Raw genomic sequence first — 19,979 nt, 5'->3', positions numbered from 1 at the left:
ATCAATTTTCTGTTAAAATAACAGAATTTTAATTGATTCCAAAAACTACTAATGTTTCTGAATGTCCTTAACAGTGGCACAAAGTTTTAACCCATTTTCATCTAACCAAAGTTACAGCTTTTGACTATTCTTAAAAATCAATTAAAAAGAGCAGGAAATTACCCATTGTCCTTTTTCTCCTTGCACTTTGCTGACCAGTAGTTTTAGTTCACGGACACTAATATTGTAGCTAGCCAGCACTCCCAGCATATCAACTAGCAAATCTGTAAGTAATGGGATAAATTAGTTTTTTTAAAAACTACGCTCAAACATGCAATATAAATTTATATTAAAAGATAAGAGAAAAATATTTAATGGATTTATTAACTCCCAGTAAGGTCTATCACCCTGGTGAACCTATTAAACAGCAAAGTAGGAGCAAGCAAATGCATACTAATGAAGACAAGAGCAATGCTTTTACATGCTGGAACATATTTTGTCACAAGGCAGTTTTATGTCAAAACTGGTTATATACAACCTCATTATACACTATTTTTCCAAACAAAACTTGTTTATTCAACTACTAACAAAGACATCTATGCTACTAAAAACTCTTCCTCTGCTAAAATATTCAACCATTTAAAACAGAAAGATATTTATTTCAGAACAACATACAAAAAATATCACTAATCTATATGAGGTGGTAGTCACCTGTTTATAAAGAGAATAAAGAATTAGATACAACAAGCTACATGCATCATTTGAAATTTTAATAAGGTTCTTAATTTCTTACCTCAACAGGTCAGTTGACATTTTGAAATAGAACATCACAAAAAGCAAATCTTACCTGCTATCATATTATTAGCTCGATCGATTCTCTTCAGAACAAGTTCAATCAAACCAGCAACTGTGCAGGCCTGTAGATTGCGAACACTTTTTTTCAGAATAGCAATGAATATGCTCCAAACTTCAGCCTGGCAGGTCACATCACAACTGTCCAATAGTTCCACCATGCAGCAAACACTTTCCACTTCTTGGATGATAAAATTCATCTCCAAATCAAACTGTCCCCCTACAAGCTTTAAAATAAAAAGAGAATTAATATACGATACGATCCAACTTCCATGAGGAAATATTAATAAAAATTAAGCATACCTGTTTTCATACTACTTGTATGCTATAAACCTTACCTGTTAAAATGAAATCATATTTGATAAAATTCCATTAAAGCAACAGACTTGGGACAGAAGATTTCCTGGAATATCAGACACCAGTCCTATTAATATGTGAGCACATTTGTGTTTTTTTTTAATGTTACAAATTAGCAATACAAATTTTCCCAAAAAATCCTGTGAATTTAGAGTGAAAATACATAGACACTTTTCACCCCGTTATACCACAAAACTTCTCTTTATTCCTGATCCCTGGTATTCCCTAAACCTGGCCACACTCACCACTTGCATTCTGAACCCAGCTCACATTCCAAACTGGAGTCACCCACATTTTGGAACATCAGGATTTCCAAACAATCTGAAACTAGAGGATCAGCTTTATTCTGCTGAAAACAGCCTCAGAAACTACAGCACAATGAAAAATGTGAACCATTCTTTGCCTCTTTCTTTGTCTACATTAAGGGATACCGGGAGAAGGCAGGAACAGGGTACTGACTGTGGATGATCAGCCATGATCACACTGAATGGCGGTGCTGGCTCGAAGGGCCAAGTGGCCTACTCCTGCACCTATTGTTCATATTGTCTATATTTTCCAAAACATTAAAATTTCAAGATTTAAGGCATCTAAACAGATGCTTACATAAAAAAAATTACAACTGATGAAGATATCCAATGACAGATATGTGTTATGCAATAATAATATTTTTCAGGAAACAGTAAATATGTAACTACAGGCAGTCCCTGGGTTACATATGAGTTCCGTTCCTGAGCCCGTCTTTAAGTCGGATTTGTACGGAAGTTGGAACAAGTACATCCGGTATTATTTAGCATCAGTTAGTCAAACGTTTGTCTTAGTATATACAGTAGTATATTTTACCTTTCTATGCACATAAAACACTTAAGAAACATATGTATTCCAATAATTAAACCACTGCGTTGCTTAGCAATAATTGCAGCTTTCATCAGGGCAGGGCCTTTCACATGCTGCATTATTCTCACTTTATCCATTATCCTTTAAAATTGTTCCGATCATTGACCGACTGTAGCCTAACGATTTTCCAATGACCAATGGCATTTCACCTCTTTCCAAACGCTTTATTATTTCCATTTTATTTTCAATCGCGATCGCTTACCGTCAATGGAACAGAAACACAGCCGGCGGCGTGTCCCGAGCTCCACCGGCTCCCAAGGTCCGCTGGGTCCTAAGGACCACTGCACTGAATTCCCTGGGTCCGCACTGAGACAGGTTAAATGGGACAAGTGGGGGGTTGGTATTTGTTCCTCCACAATATTCCGCATGGGAATTTAAACTTGAGGTGGCAGTGTTTTTTTTTTAAAAACGAGGTCAAGTTGCGAGATTGATATCAACCCGGCACGGATGGTACGGGAGTCACTGGATCGACATCAACCCGGCATGGGAGCAGTCTATCACTGGATTGAACTCAGGACCCTCTGTTCTCGAGACCGGTGCTGACCTCACTGCGCCACCAGCCGACTGGAACGGTGGGGGGGGTCAGGGTGAATCTTACTTAAGAAAAATTTAAGCCAAATACAAAGTTAAACACTCACAGTGTCGATGGCAATGACTTAAAATGGCCGACAGTGTCACGATCCGACTTTAAAAGGCAGATGGCGTTCTCCTTCCTCGGTTCATAAGTACGAGTTGCCCGTAAGTCGGACATTCATAACTCGGGGACTACCTGTAAGCTGGAGGATCTTTTAGGTCAGCACCACAATGCACTAAACCAAGACTGGTTTAATATCGAAAAATCTATTGGTCCAATTCTCAACATTGTCAACAAATGAGTCACTGCAGCCTACTTGAATTATAAAAAAGCTTCCCCCTTATTTTAGGAATGTGACCCCTGGTTCTCAGTACCCCAGCCCATGGAAACATTTTCCACATCGAGCCCCACAAGGAAGATGTACATTTCAATTAGGTCACCCCTTACTGTTAATCCTTGTACTCCACAAAGTAATCGCCATTGCACTCCCCCTCTCATAAGCAACAAACACAAAATGCTAGGGGAACTCAGCAAGTCAGGCAGCATACATGAAGAGGAATAAATAGTCAACTTTTCAGACAGAGGAAGGGAGCAATCACTGTATTGGGAGTATTCTACAGATCCCCCCCAATAGCAACAAAGACAAAGAGCAGATTGAGAGGAAGACTTTGGAAACATTTTAATTTTGCTAATATAAATTAGCACCTCGTTAGTAAAAAACAAAAGATTTAGATGGGGCAGAATTTGTTTAGTGTGTCCAGGAAGGGTTCTTCACACAATATGCAGACAGTCCAACTGGAGGAGAGAACATTCTGGATCCATTACTTGACAACGAACCTGGTTAGGTGACAGATCTCTCAATCTGACATCCTTTCCATGCCTCAATGTGACAAGCATATCCAGAACCCCATGCAAGTGCTCCCACAGCAACTGCCACATTTCCATTATACATATCTGCAAAAACGTTTTGGAGGCAGTAACCACGCTCCCCAAGTTCTCACAGTACTTTGGACAGGGAAAGGAGCAAACAATATTGTAAAGTACTTTTTTGAGCAGGATGAATTATGATACTATTAGGCAGAAACTTGGAGCTGTAAATTGGGAACAGATGTATTCAGGGATACATCTGAGAGGGTGCAGAGGAAATATAATAGGATGCTGCCCAGTAAAGAATTGAATTGAATTGATGTTATTACTTACATCCTTCACATACATGAACAGTAAAAATCTTTGTTACATCTAAGTCTAAATGTGCAATTATAATAATTTATAATAAATTATATACAACAGGATAGTCAATATAACAGAAATACATTTGTGTTAGGATGAATTAAGCAGTCTGACGGCCTGGTGGAAGAAGCTGTCCCAGAGCCTGTTGGTCTTGCCTGTTAAGCTGCGGTACCACTTCCCGGGCGGGTAGCGACTAGAACAGTTTGTGGTTGGAGTGACTCAGATCTCCATTGATCCTTTGGGCCATTTCTACACACCTGTCTTTGTAAATCTTATAAGGCAAGTCTTAGGAGGATATATTGAGCGAACTGAGGGTATTCTGTTTGGAGCAGTGTTATCATTTTGGAAGGCCTTCCTGGGCCCAACACGCAAATGCAATTACAAAGAAAACACAAATTTGCATCTATTCCTTAAGAGGTTGTGAAGATTCGGCATGACATCTAAAACTTTGACAAACTTCTATAGATGTGGGGGACAGAATATTGAGTGAGAAAGGGTATCAGAAAATCTCGATTTATGCTTCTGCTTAGTATACTGCGCCATAGCCTTCATAAGTGGCCTGCGCCGTTGTGAGCATTTATACCTGAGAGTCGGTATGTCTGCGTCGCTCTACAATTCACCGTCAAAACGCTAGTTGGTGGCAGGGTTTCTAATGGCGACTGAGCACATCATGTTGGAGTTGGAGCTAATAAATGTTGAACAATGGTTACTTTTATTGAAATTACTGCAACACAGTAAAGAGAGATTACGTTGGAGGAGATGGTACGTATGACCATTGAACGGATTGAGGCAGAAGGAGGGTGAATTTTCTGTGCTTGTCCAGCCACTGAGAGACATGGACGAGGAAATGCATTTCAAATATTTTCAGATGTCAGCAGATAAATTTGACGATTTCGTTCATCGTCTCCAACCATTTATTTCACATCAGCGTACGCACAGTATGCCTATAGACAGGAGGAAATGCGATGCTACCAAGCGGACCAATCACAGTTGTTGTGGTCTGTGTCACCATGACATGCAGTTACATTTTTGGAGAGGTGCGCGTCAGGCTATGGCATATGGTACAGTGTACGGCTACGCCATACCTACAGCATTAATTTAATGCAGAAGTATAAATCAGCCTTTATTGAAAACCACTTGGAAGAAGCGTGCGGTGTAAAGTGAGTCCAAGGATGGAAGATTGGTTTGTGTGATGTGCTGGGCTACGTTCACGATCTTCTGCAGCTTCTTCCGGTCTTGGACAAGACAACTTCCATACCAGGTTGTGATGCACCCTAGAAGAATACTTTCTACAGTGCATCTATGAAAATTAGTGAGGGTTTTAGGGGACAGGCCAAATTTCTTCAGCTTTCTCAGGAAGTAAAGGCACTGGTGGGCCTTCTTGGCAGTGGACTCTGCTTGGTTAGACCAAGTCAGGTCATTTGTGATATTCACCCGAGGAACTTAAAGCTTTTGACCTGTTCCACCTGCGCACCACCGATGTAGATAGGGTCATGCGGTCCACTACTCCTTCTGAAGTCAACAACCAATTCCTTCATCTTGCTGACGTTGAGGGATAGGTTATTGTCTTCGCTCCATGCCACCAGGTTCTTAATTTCCTCTCTGTACTCAGACTCATCATTATCCAAGATACAGCCTACAATTGTGGCATCATCAGCAAACTTGTATATTGAGTTCGATGGAAACTTGGCTACGGAATCATGGGTGTACATGAGTACAGCAGGGGGCTGAGTACACAGCCTTGTGGGGCACCGGTGCTCAGAGTGATTGTAGAGGAGAGCTTGTCCCCTATTTTTACAGCCTGGGTCCTGTCTGTGAGGAAGTTGAAGATCCAGCTGCAGATCTGAGTGCTAAGTCCCAGGTTCTGGAGCTTAGGAATCAGTTTATTTGGAATGATGGTATTAAAGACAGAGCTGTAGTCAATGAAAAGGAGCCTTACATATGCGTCTTTATTCTCCAGGTGTTCTACGGAGGAATGTAATGCCAGAGAGATGGCATCTGCCGTTGATCCATTGTTCCGGTAGGTGAGTTGCAAAGCATCGAGGTTGACCGGTAGTCTATGGTTGATGTGTGCCATAACCAATCGCTCGAAGCACTTCATAGCAATTGATGTCAGAACCACAGGTCGATAGTCATTCAGGCATGCCACCTTGCTTTTCTTCAGCACCGGGATTATCGTTGCCTTCTTAAAACACGAGGGGATCTTAGGCTGAAGCAGGGAGCAGTTGAAGATGTCTGCAAACACTTCAGCTAGCTCGCTTGCACAGGCCCGGAGAACCCATCGCGGGACGCCATCTGGGCCCGTCGGCTTCCTTGGATTTATCTTCAGGAAGGTTCTTCTAACGTCTTCCTCAGTGGCGATGAATCTTGATGCCACCAGGTCTGGTTCATCCAGAGGGGGCGGGACGCTCCTCTTCTGTTCGAATCTTGCGTAGAATACGTTAAGTTTGTCAGGAAGAGAAATGCTACAGTTATTGATATTCCCAGCCTTTTCTTTGCGCCCAGTGATCTCATTTAGACCTTGCCATAGTCTACTGGCATCCTTCTGGTTAGCCTGTGCTTCGAACTTGGCTCGATATTGCCTCTTGGCGCCCTTAATGGCTTTCCAGAGTTCACGCCTGGATTCCCAGTAGCGACTGGTATCCCCAGACCTAAAAGCCACAGCTCTAGCCTTCAAAAGGGACTGGATCTCATAATTCAGTCAAGGTTTCCGGTTAGGGAATACCCGGATCGTCTTGCGAGACACAGTCCTCTCTGCATTTCCAGATAAAGTCCATGACAGCTGAGGCATACTCAGAGGTTAGCTGCCGAGTCCTTGAATACTAACCAGTCCACCGATTCAAAGCAATCACAGGGGACCTCATCTGTTTCCTCTGTCCAACGCGACACCACTTTTGACACCGTGACCTCCCGCTTCAGTTTCTGTTTGTAAACCGGGAGTAGTACGGCCTGATGGTCTGATTTTCCAAAGTGAAGTCGTGGGACGGAATAGTAGGCATCCTTTACTGCTGTGTAGCATTGGTCAAGTATATTCGGGCCTCTAGTGGAGCAGGAGACATGTTGGTATAAACTTTGGCAGCACTTTTCCGAGGTTGGCCTGATTAAAGTCCCCCGCTGTAATGAGCAAAGCCTCCGGATACCTGGTCTCAAGTTCACTGATGTTGGCATACAGTGTATTCACAGCACACTCCACATCCGCCTGGGGGGGGGGGAGTAGACCGCTGTCAGTATGACCGAGGTGAATTCCTGTGGCAGATAAAATGGACGACACTTCACCAACAGATGTTCCAGGTCCGGACTGCAGTAGCTTGTCAGTGCCACTGTGTCCAAGCACCACGCAGTGTTGATCAGTAGACAGACACCACCTCCCTTCGTCTTGCCCAAAAACGCCGTGCAGTCCATCTGATGGATCGAAAATCCCTCTGGTCGGATGGCACAGTCGGGGGTGGCAGGGGAGAGCCAGGTCTCTGTGAAACAGAATACACAGCAGTTCTACATCTCTCTGCAGTAGTTGTCTCCCTTTAAGATCATCTACCTTGTTTTCTATGGCTTACACATTAGCTAGTAGGATGGTGGGCAGAGGGTCCCTAAAGCCCCTCCGCTTCAATCTGACCAGCAGCCCAGCTCTTTTCCCACACTTCCTCAGTAAATAGTGCATCTTTCCAGGTTTCCATCGATGAGAGAAGAGGAAGAACTTTGCACGCTGCATTCTTATCATGCACTCAAGATGAGATTTACTTAACTGCCCCTGGACAAGTTCTGGATTTCTGTGAAAGAGCATCCTGCCATGCATAGGAAAACAATGAATATTTTGCTGCAGTTTTCAACTTCTTACAAGTGTGAGCAAGCTTTTTCTCGTTTAACAAATTGAGCAAGGATAGAAATCATCTCATTTCAGATGAAGGTAAAATCCATGTGTGCTTATTTCAATTTGGACCTAGAATTGAGAAATTTATTATGTTTCCGTTATGTTTTTAAAATTTATGAAAGAAAAATGATTTTGAGAAAGGTAAGCCAAGCTTAATGAGCAGCTCCCCCACTGAGAAAGGTTGGCTAAAAATTTATTCTCTGCTCAAAAGAGCGTTGACAAAAGTTGAACAGAGGAAAGTATAGGGGTAATTTATCAGAAGTAATTTTTTTTAAAAAAACAGTTAGTGGTAAGTGTGTGTGTGTGGAATGCACTGCATTTGTGGTAACACTGGCAGATACATTAAGGACATTTAAGAGACTTGGACAAGCTCATGGATAAAAGGGAAAAGGAGGGCTAAGAGGGAGGGAAAAGTTAGATTGCATTTGAGTAGAGTTAAAAGGTCGACATATCAAGGGCCCAAAGGATTGTACATTTCTATGTTCTTTCATTCTCCTTACTTAATCTATCTTGTTTGTACCTTTACAAGTTTCCTATTCTCTGCCAAACACAAATTAGATATTTTTTAATCACAAAATTCTCTATCACTCATGACCTTGACTTTCAGCTCATTACCATCTTGCAAATCTTATTATATACATTAATAAACGTACTCTCAATTTCTTCCTCTAGTTGCTAATCTCTCCTTCACCAGTTTCCCTTTCCATCTCTTTCACTGCTGGATTCTGAGCCAAATATAGTTGGACAAGGATCCATGGATACTGAGACACTACTTGAATTAAGGAAGAGAATGAGGAAAGTGTCTTTCTGGAATTGTTTTTCATAATGTTATTGAATAGCAGGGCATGCTCAAGATGCTGTGTGTATATGCCTCTGGCTCTCATTTTTTTAATATTTTTTTTCCTCCATGTTCGTGTCCCTCTTTTTGTGTCCACTTCTGCTTCATTGTCTCATTCACCAATATTACGTTGTTCCTCTAGCCTTCTCTTACTTCCCCAGCTCCTCAGCTCCTTTCCTTTCTTGTGCCACCACCACTTCACCTTTCATTATCTATATCCACTCTTAGCTCCATTTACTCTATCTTCCCAATACCTTTTGCATTCTTCTCTTCTGTCTATATAGCCCGAAATTTTCCATGAGAAAAATAGGATTCCAAATGAAGACAGGGTGTTGTTGGGAACTAGAATGGTTACAACAGTAGTCTTTTACAGGGCATTTTATCTTCAGCCAGATAGCTTAATTACTATAAATGTGGAAGTCCAAGTTAGGAAGAGAACAAGAAAACATTCAGTTACAAAAGTCACCATAGCAAAGTTTACAGGAAGCAAATATTTCATAGGAATTGTGCACATTAAAAAGAACATTCACTTCCTCAGGCATTCAAGATAACAATTACCGTAGATTCCGGACTACAGAGCGCACCTGATTATTAGCCGCAGGCTCTAATTTTAGAAATAAAATCAATTTTTTAATTGTAAAGGCCGCACCGGATTTTAGGCCGCACCGCTACTTTTAAATATACATACGTATCGGTAACACAAATTACGTTGCATATACTTTTTTACTGAACAGCACGAACAACATTCCAATATCTCCTAGCGACTGGTAAAAATATATATATTGCAGCCTACCAGGAAAAGTTATTGATCGACTTTAACTTAAAAGCAGCGTTTTCGATCGGGTCTAATCGGGTCTGACGCTTGCGCAATGCGATCGGGTCTAATCGGGTCTGACGCTTGCGCATTGCGATCGGGTCTAATCGGGTCTGACACGCTTGCGCAATGCGATCGGGTCTAATCGGGTCTGACGCTTGCGCAATGCGATCGGGTCTAATCGGGTCTGACGCTTGCGCATTGCGATCGGGTCTAATCGGGTCTGACACGCTTGCGCAATGCGATCGGGTCTAATCGGGTCTGACGCTTGCGCATTGCGATCGGGTCTAATCGGGTCTGACACGCTTGCGCAATGCGATCGGGTCTAATCGGGTCTGACGCTTGCGCAATGCGCTCGGGTCTAATCGGGTCTGACGCTTGCGCATTGCGATCGGGTCTAATCGGGTCTGACGCTTGCGCATTGCGATCGGGTCTAATCGGGTCTGACACGCTTGCGCAATGCGATCGGGTCTAATCGGATCTGACGCTTGCGCAATGCGATCGGGTCTAATCGGGTCTGACGCTTGCGCATTGCGATCGGGTCTAATCGGGTCTGACGCTTGCGCAATGCGCTCGGGTCTAATCGGGTCTGACGCTTGCGCATTGCGATCGGGTCTAATCGGGTCTGACGCGCTCGGGTCTTGCTTCGAGTATTTTCCATGTTGATGAGGGTGAGTACAAATGACTGATTTACAATAATTTAATTGTGAAAGTGCGCTTGATTTATCGTACAATTTCATTGGACCTCTGTGAACTACTCATCAATTTTATTGGTCTACTGTTACGAGGCAAAATGTTTACGAGGCGGCATGAAAAAAAAACCATGTATTAGCCGCTCTGGATTATAGGCCGCAGAGTTCAAAGCTGTTCAAAATGTGGGAAAAAAGTAGCGGCTTATAATCCGGAATCTACGGTAGTTGCACAATTACACAGTAAATTCAAACTATATTGGGCTATCATGGCAAAATGCTGCACTTGCGTTAGAAAATATGCTAATGAAGTTGATAGCATTACGTATGACCTTGCTGTGCTGGACTCAAGTTCAATAAATTTAACAATTCCTAGGGGGGGGGGAAGAAGAGAAACAAAAATGTGTATTGGGAAAGAGGTGGAATTATTGTTATTATACCACAAGCATTAAAGAGGTGCACTTTAAAAAAAAAAATTAGAAGAAAACTCAGTTTGACTCTTCTCTCAAAATCAGGTCAGGAACTAACCTAACAAAGACCTGAGAGCAACTCATCCATGATTTACAATCCTAGACACTCAAATAAGTTGCGGGGGGAAGGGAGGAGAAAATTAGGCCAACTGAGAAATGCTATCTGAAACACTTGCTCCTCCCAGTAAATTAAAAACCATTATAAATACAGACATGATTGCAATGTTCAGTGATCTACTTTCATCACAACCAAGAACAGAACTCTTTCCGATGACATAATTTCTAAATAATTCTATTAAAGCATTTCTGAAAATAACTGTTACATTCTACAATTGAATTAAGTGGAATTGGTTACAAAGAGTAATTCAAATTTCATGTGACATCTATAAAGTGAAACTATCAAATTAAAAGCAGCATTAATAATTTCTCAAGTTCCAAAGTTCTATTTGTCTACTACTAGCCATTTAATTTCCTTAAACAAATACAAACTAGAATCTTGAAGAAGGATCTAATGCTTTCCCAGCGTACATGATGAACAAACTCTTCTTGGGCTTCAAGCTGGGTACAGTTATTGACTATAACTGACATTTAGATGATAAACTCTGCAATTTCACTGGGGATGATCCCTGGGCATGTCTAGTCCAGTAGTATCTATACCTCTGTAGTCCATCCCTCCTGATAAGTTAGTCCTCATCCAACCAGGTTTCCACTCTCCCACCTTGCTTTCTATTGACTTCCAGTTCTTAGTCAGAGCAAGTCCTTTGTCTTTGTTTAGATTCTTTTCCTCCAGTTTTATTTCAATGATTCCCTTTACCAAGAGGTCCCAAAAGCCATGGGCATTTCACAGTAGTTTTGTGCTGTCAAAGTCAATCCTACAGCCACTGTCAATGCAGTGTTCTGATTCTGATTTCTCCAGGTAACCCAATGGATAAACCTCCAGTGCTCTTTGATGTGGGTTTCCACTGCGCATCCTGTCTGGCCAATGTACAGAATGCTGTTCTGCATACTGTAAACGACAGCCAGCCCAAGTTCCAGGTCATCTTTGACCCACATAAGTTGTGTTTGGAGTTTCCTTACGGGTTTGTAGATGATATTAATCCAGTATTTCTTCAGGATTGAGGCAATCCTTCCAGAAACCATTAAAAAGACAGGTGGTAAGCAATGGATTCCTCCTTGTTTAGTTTCCTGGTTTTCCTGTCAGCCCTTTTAAGAGCCCGATTGATTCCCTTCTCCTTGTATTCATTTTGTAGGAACATCATGCGTAATCATCTTATTTCCTCAGGGAGACTCTCCGGATCCAAAAGAGTTTACACACGGTTAATCAAAGTAGAAGGAACCACTCTACATAGGGAAGCGTGATGGTAGCAGTTAATATTGAGTTACAAGTCTGTGCGAACGGGTTTCCAACAGACACCACGTGCAAGGCTACCGTCAGTTTGTGTCATATTAATGTCCAGGAACAGGAGTCATCCATTCTTCTCTATCTCCATTGTAAACTGAATGTTTGGGTGCATACTGTTCACGTAGTCATGGAATGCCTGGAGGAAATGAGGCCACACTATGAGGTGTCATGGACATATCTGAAGCAGCATTTGGGGTGTATAGGCAATGAATTCAGAGCCCTCTCCTCAAAGTCCTCCGTTTAGAAATTAGCAACAGATGGTGACAAGGGCAATCCCATGGCCACGCCGTCCTTTTGTTCAAAGTAGTTCCACTTAAAGAGAAAGTATGTTGATTTAAGGGTGTTCAAAAAGGTCACTGGTACCCTTATCAAACCTTAACCACAGGAGGACCAAACTGTCCTTAATGGAAACTCTCGTGAACAAGGACACCACACCAAACCACACCACACATCATTATGTCCTCCTGGATCAGCTGGATGCTTGACGAAAGGCCTTAAGGGAGAATCCTCCTTGTGCGTCTTAGGGAGCCCATAAGGTCTTGGTGGTACCAGTGCCTGAGGAAGAAGTGTCTTGCATACGTCTACTAGCAATCCAGATTTCTTCAGTAAAGCAGAGATCATCCTCCAAATTGAATCCATGGGATCCTGCTTAGAACTCTGTAGGTGGGATCATCCAGAATCTGTTGGACTTTCCTGTGATAATCCTCGGAGAACATCAGAACTGTTGCATTTCTTTTGTCCACTGGTCACCTTGTCGATGCTTTGCCCAGTTTGATTGAGGACAATCCTTTCTGGGTCCAATGGTGGGATGGCTGCACTTTATTTGGATAGTTTGTCACATTTCTTGACCTGCCTCGCAGTGTTCCTTCAGGAAACTAGTTCATCTTGGGTAGTGATGGACCTGTCAATATACTCCTAATCACTAGGAAACAAGAGGGCTGACAATTCCAGCTGAAGAGATAGTAATCTGTTCGCATTGACATCCACGGAGGATCTCATGTAATGGACGTGCTCCCTAATCAACGCTCGGCTAGCTCATCATAGAATGCATTTACCCTCCGGAGAAACTACCACAAAATGCAACCTTACGAACTTCAGGATAATGTCCTTGCCCCGGCCTTTCAGAAGGAAGCACAAAGAACGAAGAGTAGAAAGTGACAAATGTTGTGGTGAACAAATGGAAATAAGTGAAATAAGACAATTACGCACGATGTTCCTACAGAGAGAGAAAACTCCGATTTTAAACCTCCGCTGACTTGCAAGCATACCCACTCATGGGAAAGGCTTTGGGAGTAAACCCCGAGGACAAATCTGGAGATGGAGTCCCTAAGGCAGTCCGACGTTGCCTTCAACCTCATTCTGGCAACTCCTGTGACGTCACTGGTGCCAAGCTTCCCTTGGACAACATCGGTGGCGTGGAGAGGGGAGACTTGCTGCTTGGGCAACTGCCGGTCTTCCATACAACCTTGCCCAGGCCTGCACCCTGCAGAGGCTGAAGCAAGACTTTCCAGGCACAAATCCATGGTCTCGCGAGACTAACAGACGCCATCATCCTACAGAATGGCTACAAGGTGAAGGAAATCAATTGGGCCTTTTAGAGGGCTAACAGAAAAACCAGGAACCTGGCGATCCTTCCAGAGACTGTTGAAATATAGACAAGACGTGTGCCTCGTTGTGAGGCACACGTCTTGCCTACATTTCAACAGTCTCTGGAAGGATCGCCAGGTTCCTGAAGAAATAACGGATTGACCCATAAGGAAGCTCAAATCACAACATATGCAGGTTAAAGATGACCTGGGACTTAAATCGGCTGGCATTTCCAGGATTCCCTGTGATTGCAGAACAGCATACTATATATCGACCAGATGAGATGCGTGGTTAAAACCCACATCAAGAAGCACAGAAGGCGTACCCATTCCGGTTACCCAGAAAAATTGGTGGTAGCAGAACACTGCTTTGGTAATGGTCATAGAATTGACTTTGACAGCACAAATCTACTAGGCTGTGCCCATGGCTTTTGAGACCGCATGGTAAAGGAAGCCATTGAAATAATCTTTGTTAAAATTCTTTTGCCCTGGTTTTAAGGTCTCACTCCAAGTAAGAACTGTAATTTGATCGCAAACAAGGCAGGAGAGCGGAAACCTGGTTGGATGAGGAGTAACCAATCAGGAGGGAGGGTCTACAGGGGTATAATAATACCACTGGACTAGACTTACCCAGGAATCATCCCTGAAAAAGATGGCAGAGTTTGTCATTGAAATGTCTTTCATAATTGATACCTCTACCCGGCTTGAAGCCCAGGAAGAATTTAAACTATAATCTTCTCTCCTGAACTACAGTCAATTGAATTCTTTGGGACCTTTAATTTTATTTTCAAGTCTTCTGGACTTGCTTAATTTTCTTGATATTAATGGTTAATTACTCTTACAAGTTAAAGTTGAAAACTTCAAAGTTTTCTCACCACTTTGTGACATACCTGTTTTTTCTCTTTTAGAAACAATGTCTATAAACATTTTTGACACAAAAACAAAATACAGTTGAAATTTTCATAAAACACATACAAATTAAAATACACAATATCAGAACAACACGCTTGCATTATGAGGGTACAGAAAAGATACAGCAGGATGTTGCCTGAGACAGGATAGGCAGGTTTTGGTTTTTTTTCCTGGAGTGGAAGATGCTGCAGGGTAGCTGATGAAGTCACACAAAGGACAACATTCCTTAGTTCCCTAGTACTAAGATGAACTTCTCACAAATCTACCTTGCACTTTATTGTCCACCTGTACTGCACTTTCTCTGTAGTTATACTTTATTCTGCATTGTTATTGCTTTACTTTGTATTTTCTCAATGCATTGTGAAATGAATTGTACTGTATCAACAACACGCAAGACAAGCATTTCACTGTACCTTAGAACATGTAACAATGATGTACCAATTCCAAGATTATGACAGACAATAGGAAACCCTTCCTTATAACATGTGTGTAAAACTATAAGTCATGGGTTTAGGGTAAGAGGCAAGAGTTAAAGAGGGGATCTGTGGAAGGCCTTTAGCACTCAGTGGGTGGTTGGATTCAGGAACACATTGCCCAAGTGGGTGGAGGCAGATACTCTCACAATTAAGGATCTAGACAAGCACTTGAAGCACAAGGCACTAGGCAAGCACAAGTACAGAAGGATATAGATCAGATGCTGGTAAGCAGGAATAGTAAATATGGCTACTTGATAGTTTAGATGAACGTGTTGGCCTAAAGACCAATTTCATCGCTGAGTGACTGCATGAAATAGTTTAGTATTATTTATCACAATACAAAAACAATTAACAAGGTAAAACAATGATTACATTTTTCTTTCATGGACATAACAATTGTTCAGCTGGACAAGAGTAATGATGCCAGTAACACAGGATTAAAAACTAAGCTTGAGAGTACTAAAGTGTCAATGGAAAGGATACTGTGTTTGTGTCTGCAGGCCAGCTTGATGTGTGAGAAGCTAGAGACAAGGGATCAGAGCTGTATAGAAGGTATCTCAAAGCTCAAAGTAAATATTATCAAAGTACATACACATCACCATATACAACCCTGAGATTAGTTTCCCTGTGGGCATACTCAGCAAAACTATAGAATAGCAATTTTCACAGGATCAATGAAAGATCAACAAGAGTGTGGAAGACAACAAACTGTACAAATGCAAATATAAATAAATAGCAATAAAGAGAACATAAGATAATGAGATAAAGAGTCCTGAGGATCTCTAATGATGGATGCTGCTTTCCTATGACAGTGTTTCATATAGATGTGCTCAATGGTTGGGAGGGCTTTACCTGTGAAATACCGGGCTGAATCCACTACCTTTTATATGATTTTCCATACCAGGCCGTGATGCAGCCAGTCAATATAATCTCCACTACACAGTTCTAGAAGTTTGTCAAAGCTTTAGATGTCATGCCGAATCTCCATATACTCCTCAGCAGAGGTGCTGCCGCACTTTCTTTATAATTGTATTTACATGCTGAAGAGAAATGTGTATTTATGGGCAAAGGAATGCATCAACTGCTGTCATCAAAGCAAACAGAGGATCAGGGAGTCAGTAAGTTGAGACAAAAGGTATTTATGGTCCATCCTTGCTCACCAAGACATTTCTGAAACTTTTTTTTTGCAAAGTACAGCAAGGCCCTGGAGAATAACTTGTTGCCTAGACAATGAGAGGCAGAAAAAAGTAGTGATACAGACACAATCCTGTTCAAGAGTAGGGGGCAGGAGTAAGGTTTTGGCAAGGAGTTGGAAATTGAAAAGTTGAAAAAGGATCCAGGGCAAATCAACAGCCATAAATACATTATGGCAAATTAATCCCTTGACAAGTGCATTTCCAAGCAGTAAGCTAATTGGGGATGTTCCTTAATTTTTTACACTTAAAATTCAGTTCTATATTTGCTAATACCCCAATTATGCTTCTGAAGTACAAGGTCAAAAGTTAACTATTGTTTTACAGTCTTGGTTCCTACTTGGAAGGCAAAATTATTTTTAGCATTTGTTTTATTTCAGATTTCAAGCATATGCACAATGTTGATTTTGGGGATGTCAGTCTGGCTTTCCAGTTCTGGTAGCTGACACTTCGGAACAAACATCAGGTCAATACTGAGGGACTCCTCCTCTCCAGGCCAAGCTTAAGGCAGCATTGGAACACTGGAACATTGATTGGTAGATTGACAAATAGCCCATGGAAAAAAATCAATTGATTATTTGCAAGTGTGGTTACTGATGCATAACGGAATGTATTATTACAGTTACATTAACAGACTGTCATGCAAACTCAAAGCAGGCACAGGTCACCAAGCCCCTGCAGCCTGCTTTACAATTAAGTATCATTACTAATCTGATTATACACTCAACTTTGTTTTCTAGTTTACTTGCAGTAACATTTCAATTACTTACCAAATTGTTCATCTGATACTGCCTTAGAAATATTTTAAGATTGTTTTCACTGACCTATATGGAAGATTTTCAGAGAAATTCTGCCCATCATAAATTGACGAGCAATTATTTTTAAATAATTACCCCTAGCTTATGCTTCTCCCACAACAGGAAATATTCTATCATCTCTCCTTTCAAAACCATGCAGGATGTTCTATGCTTCAACCAAATACCCTCTCATTTTTCAAATTCCAGTCACAAACACTATAAACCTAACCCTTTTGGGCAGATGTCCAGTAAAACTTTTCAGAACTGTTTACAGTGCCTTAACATCCTGCCTTAGATAAGAAAATAACATACACAGTAACCCATTGATGATGTGTGTTTTGTATCTCTTAAAACATTTCAAAGCACTTTGCAACCAATGAATTACTTATAAATATAGCATATATATGCCTGGTTCCTCCAGCCCCTACCCACCAATCTGTGGCACTCATGATTTTTAAATACAAAAATTTTAACTTGAAAATTAAATACAAAACTAGAATCATATCAAACAAACTTAGTATAGTGTTTGGCAACTTTATGAAAAAGAATTTATGATACCTTTCACAATCTCAGGAAATTACAAAATATTTTACAACCAATTAACTTTCAGTCCTGTCTCTCAATACATAGTCCTACAGATAAAGATACAAAAAGTATATTTTGATCCAGACAATTGCTTAAAAATGTAATTATAATGCCCAAGTCAGCTTACTATAGAAATTCCATTGGCTTTCTGCTCACTCTGTATAAACATGCTGTACACACAAAGGGATGTTCACCACTTGCCACATCCACAGTATTTTCATGCATTTTGGCAAAACCAAACCGCAAGTGCTCCCACATCAACCAAATTGCTTCATAGCTGCATGCTGTTGCCTATCATTTTGGTTTTATAATTAAGATAACAATCACTTGTAAAAGTTACTAGGACACCTCTCGCTTCTTCATTATTTAAGACATTCAGCTAATTAACCAGGAGCTGTGCTGGTCTGCTTTATGACCTTAATTTAAAAAAGCAAGGGGGTCATGGTGAGGCATATCAGGATGAACTTAAAGTCATATTTCACTCACTTACCAAGTCCTTTGAAAATGTGGTGGAATAGATGCAGGGTAATCAATGGTACTGGTACTTTACTGCCACGTATACCATGATACAGTGAAAAGCTGGTCTTGCATACTATTTATAGAGCACAGTGCATCGAGCTAGAAGACGGCAAAATGATAACAATACAGAATAAAAGCGACTGAAAAAGTGCAGTGCAGGTAAACGATAAAGTGCAAGATCATCAAGAGTGAGAATTAGTCCAAAGGTCCATCTTATCGTACAAGAGAGTTTGACAACAGTGGAATAAAAGCTGCCCTCAAGTCTAGTGGCATTTACTTTAAGGCTTTTGTATCTACTGCCTGATGGGAGTGGGGAGGAGAAAGAATGGCTAGGCTGGGTAGGGTCTTGCAATTATGCTAGCTGCTTTACTGAGGCAATGATAAATATAGACACAGAGTCCAGAGTGGTGGCTGGTTCCCATGATGAACTTCTTCTGGTCAAGTTGGTACTAGGCTGAGGTCTTTTAAGTTGGTCGTAAGGTTCGTGGGAAGAGCCAGGGTCAAGTTAGGGTTTCAGAACGGGGGGGGGGGGGGGGGGGGAGTCAGAAGTTAGGCCAGACTCTAGGTCTCCTCTTCAGTTTCAACGGCCAAAGACATGGACATGTGATGAAGCACATTCGTTGTCAAATGCCAGGCCAGCAGACCAGTGAGAACAAGGGATGCTATCCCTCACCACCCCAGGTGAGTCATCAAGTCCTGGGATCAGAGTTCCATGCATGCAGCAGGCACGAATGCCATTGGCCCCCTGGTATGTGAATTTGCAAGACTGGAGGTCAAGACCTAGTGTTTAGGATCCTGTCATCAACAAGTCTGGAGTTCAAAATCCTCATTCATCATCACTGGAGAGTCCTAGGATTGATACTGAAGATCAAAGGTTAATCTGAAGTCCAAAGTCGAGGCCCAACTGCCGAAGCCCCACTCCCACCCGAGTCCGAGAATCCACTAGGGAATTCAAAGCCCATGTCTGCAAATCTGAGAGTCCAATGGAGACTGGAAGCTGAAGACTGGAGAATGTCCTGGGGTTAGAGAACTGTACATGAGTAGGAGGGAGGAACATGGCTTGTTTTACTGTTGTTTTGATGCTTGTTGTGTTTTTTGTTGTTTGCTTTTTTGCATTCTGAGTTATTCTGCCAAGCACTCTGGGCATACAACACTGGGTCTGAAATACATGGCAACACATCTTTGGGATCCCCCCAGCACATCCACAGGTTGTGTTGATTCTTAACGCAAACAACTCATTTCACTATTTTCATGTACATGTGATAATCTGAATCTGAACTGCAAGATTTTCAAACTTAATAGCCATATACAATAGTTGTGTTGTAAATGAAGGTTGAACACGTGGATTGGGACCGGGGGTGAATATACCAGGACAGCAGAAAAATTGCTTAACATTCATAAATCAAAAAATAAGAAAAAATTGCTCTTAAGCTGGCACACTGTCACAAATGTTCCAAGTTTGCCGATGTTCTGATGTTACAAATCTAACTGGGATTGCAAGATGGCAGGACGATACAGGTAGGTGTGTCTGTGAGAGATAGAGAACAAAGCATGCGGAATATAATGTGGAAAAACGTGTAGTCATTCAACTTCACATGCAAAGCAGAAAAGCTGAATATTTTCAGAATCAGGTTTAATATCACTGGCATACTATATGTAGTGAAATTTGTTGCTTTGCAGCAGCACATCACAACACATAGTAATAAAAAAAACTATCATTTAAGTATATATAAAAAAATGTTAATAAGCAGTGCAAAAAGAGGGGAAAATACAGAGGAAGGGTTCATGGTTCATTGCCCATTCAGAAATTGGGAGTCAGAGAGGAAGAAGCTGTTGCTAAAACATTAAGCATGTGTCTTCGGACTCCAGAACATCCTTCTTGATGTTAGCAAAGAGAAGAGGGCATGTCCTTGGTGATGGAGGCCCTTAAATATGGATGCAGCC

General features: G+C 41.5%; 1 protein-coding gene across 2 annotated transcripts in view; it reads right to left on the bottom strand.

The window, feature by feature from the left end:
• lrba (LPS-responsive vesicle trafficking, beach and anchor containing) overlaps positions 1 to 19,979 on the bottom strand; it is an 807,866-nt gene that overhangs the window by 784,234 nt on the left and 3,653 nt on the right. For both annotated transcript variants that reach the window (XM_073042906.1, XM_073042907.1), the window contains exons 2-3: positions 827 to 1,058; positions 163 to 263 (exon numbers count right to left, since the gene is read on the bottom strand). In XM_073042906.1, coding sequence (XP_072899007.1) covers positions 163 to 263; positions 827 to 1,058 — 333 coding nt within the window. The remainder of the gene's footprint in view (positions 1 to 162; positions 264 to 826; positions 1,059 to 19,979) is intronic.

This window comes from Hemitrygon akajei, chromosome 4 (assembly GCF_048418815.1).
Source record: "Hemitrygon akajei chromosome 4, sHemAka1.3, whole genome shotgun sequence".
Lineage (NCBI taxonomy): Eukaryota > Metazoa > Chordata > Chondrichthyes > Myliobatiformes > Dasyatidae > Hemitrygon > Hemitrygon akajei.
This window is presented reverse-complemented; position numbering and strand designations above follow the sequence as displayed.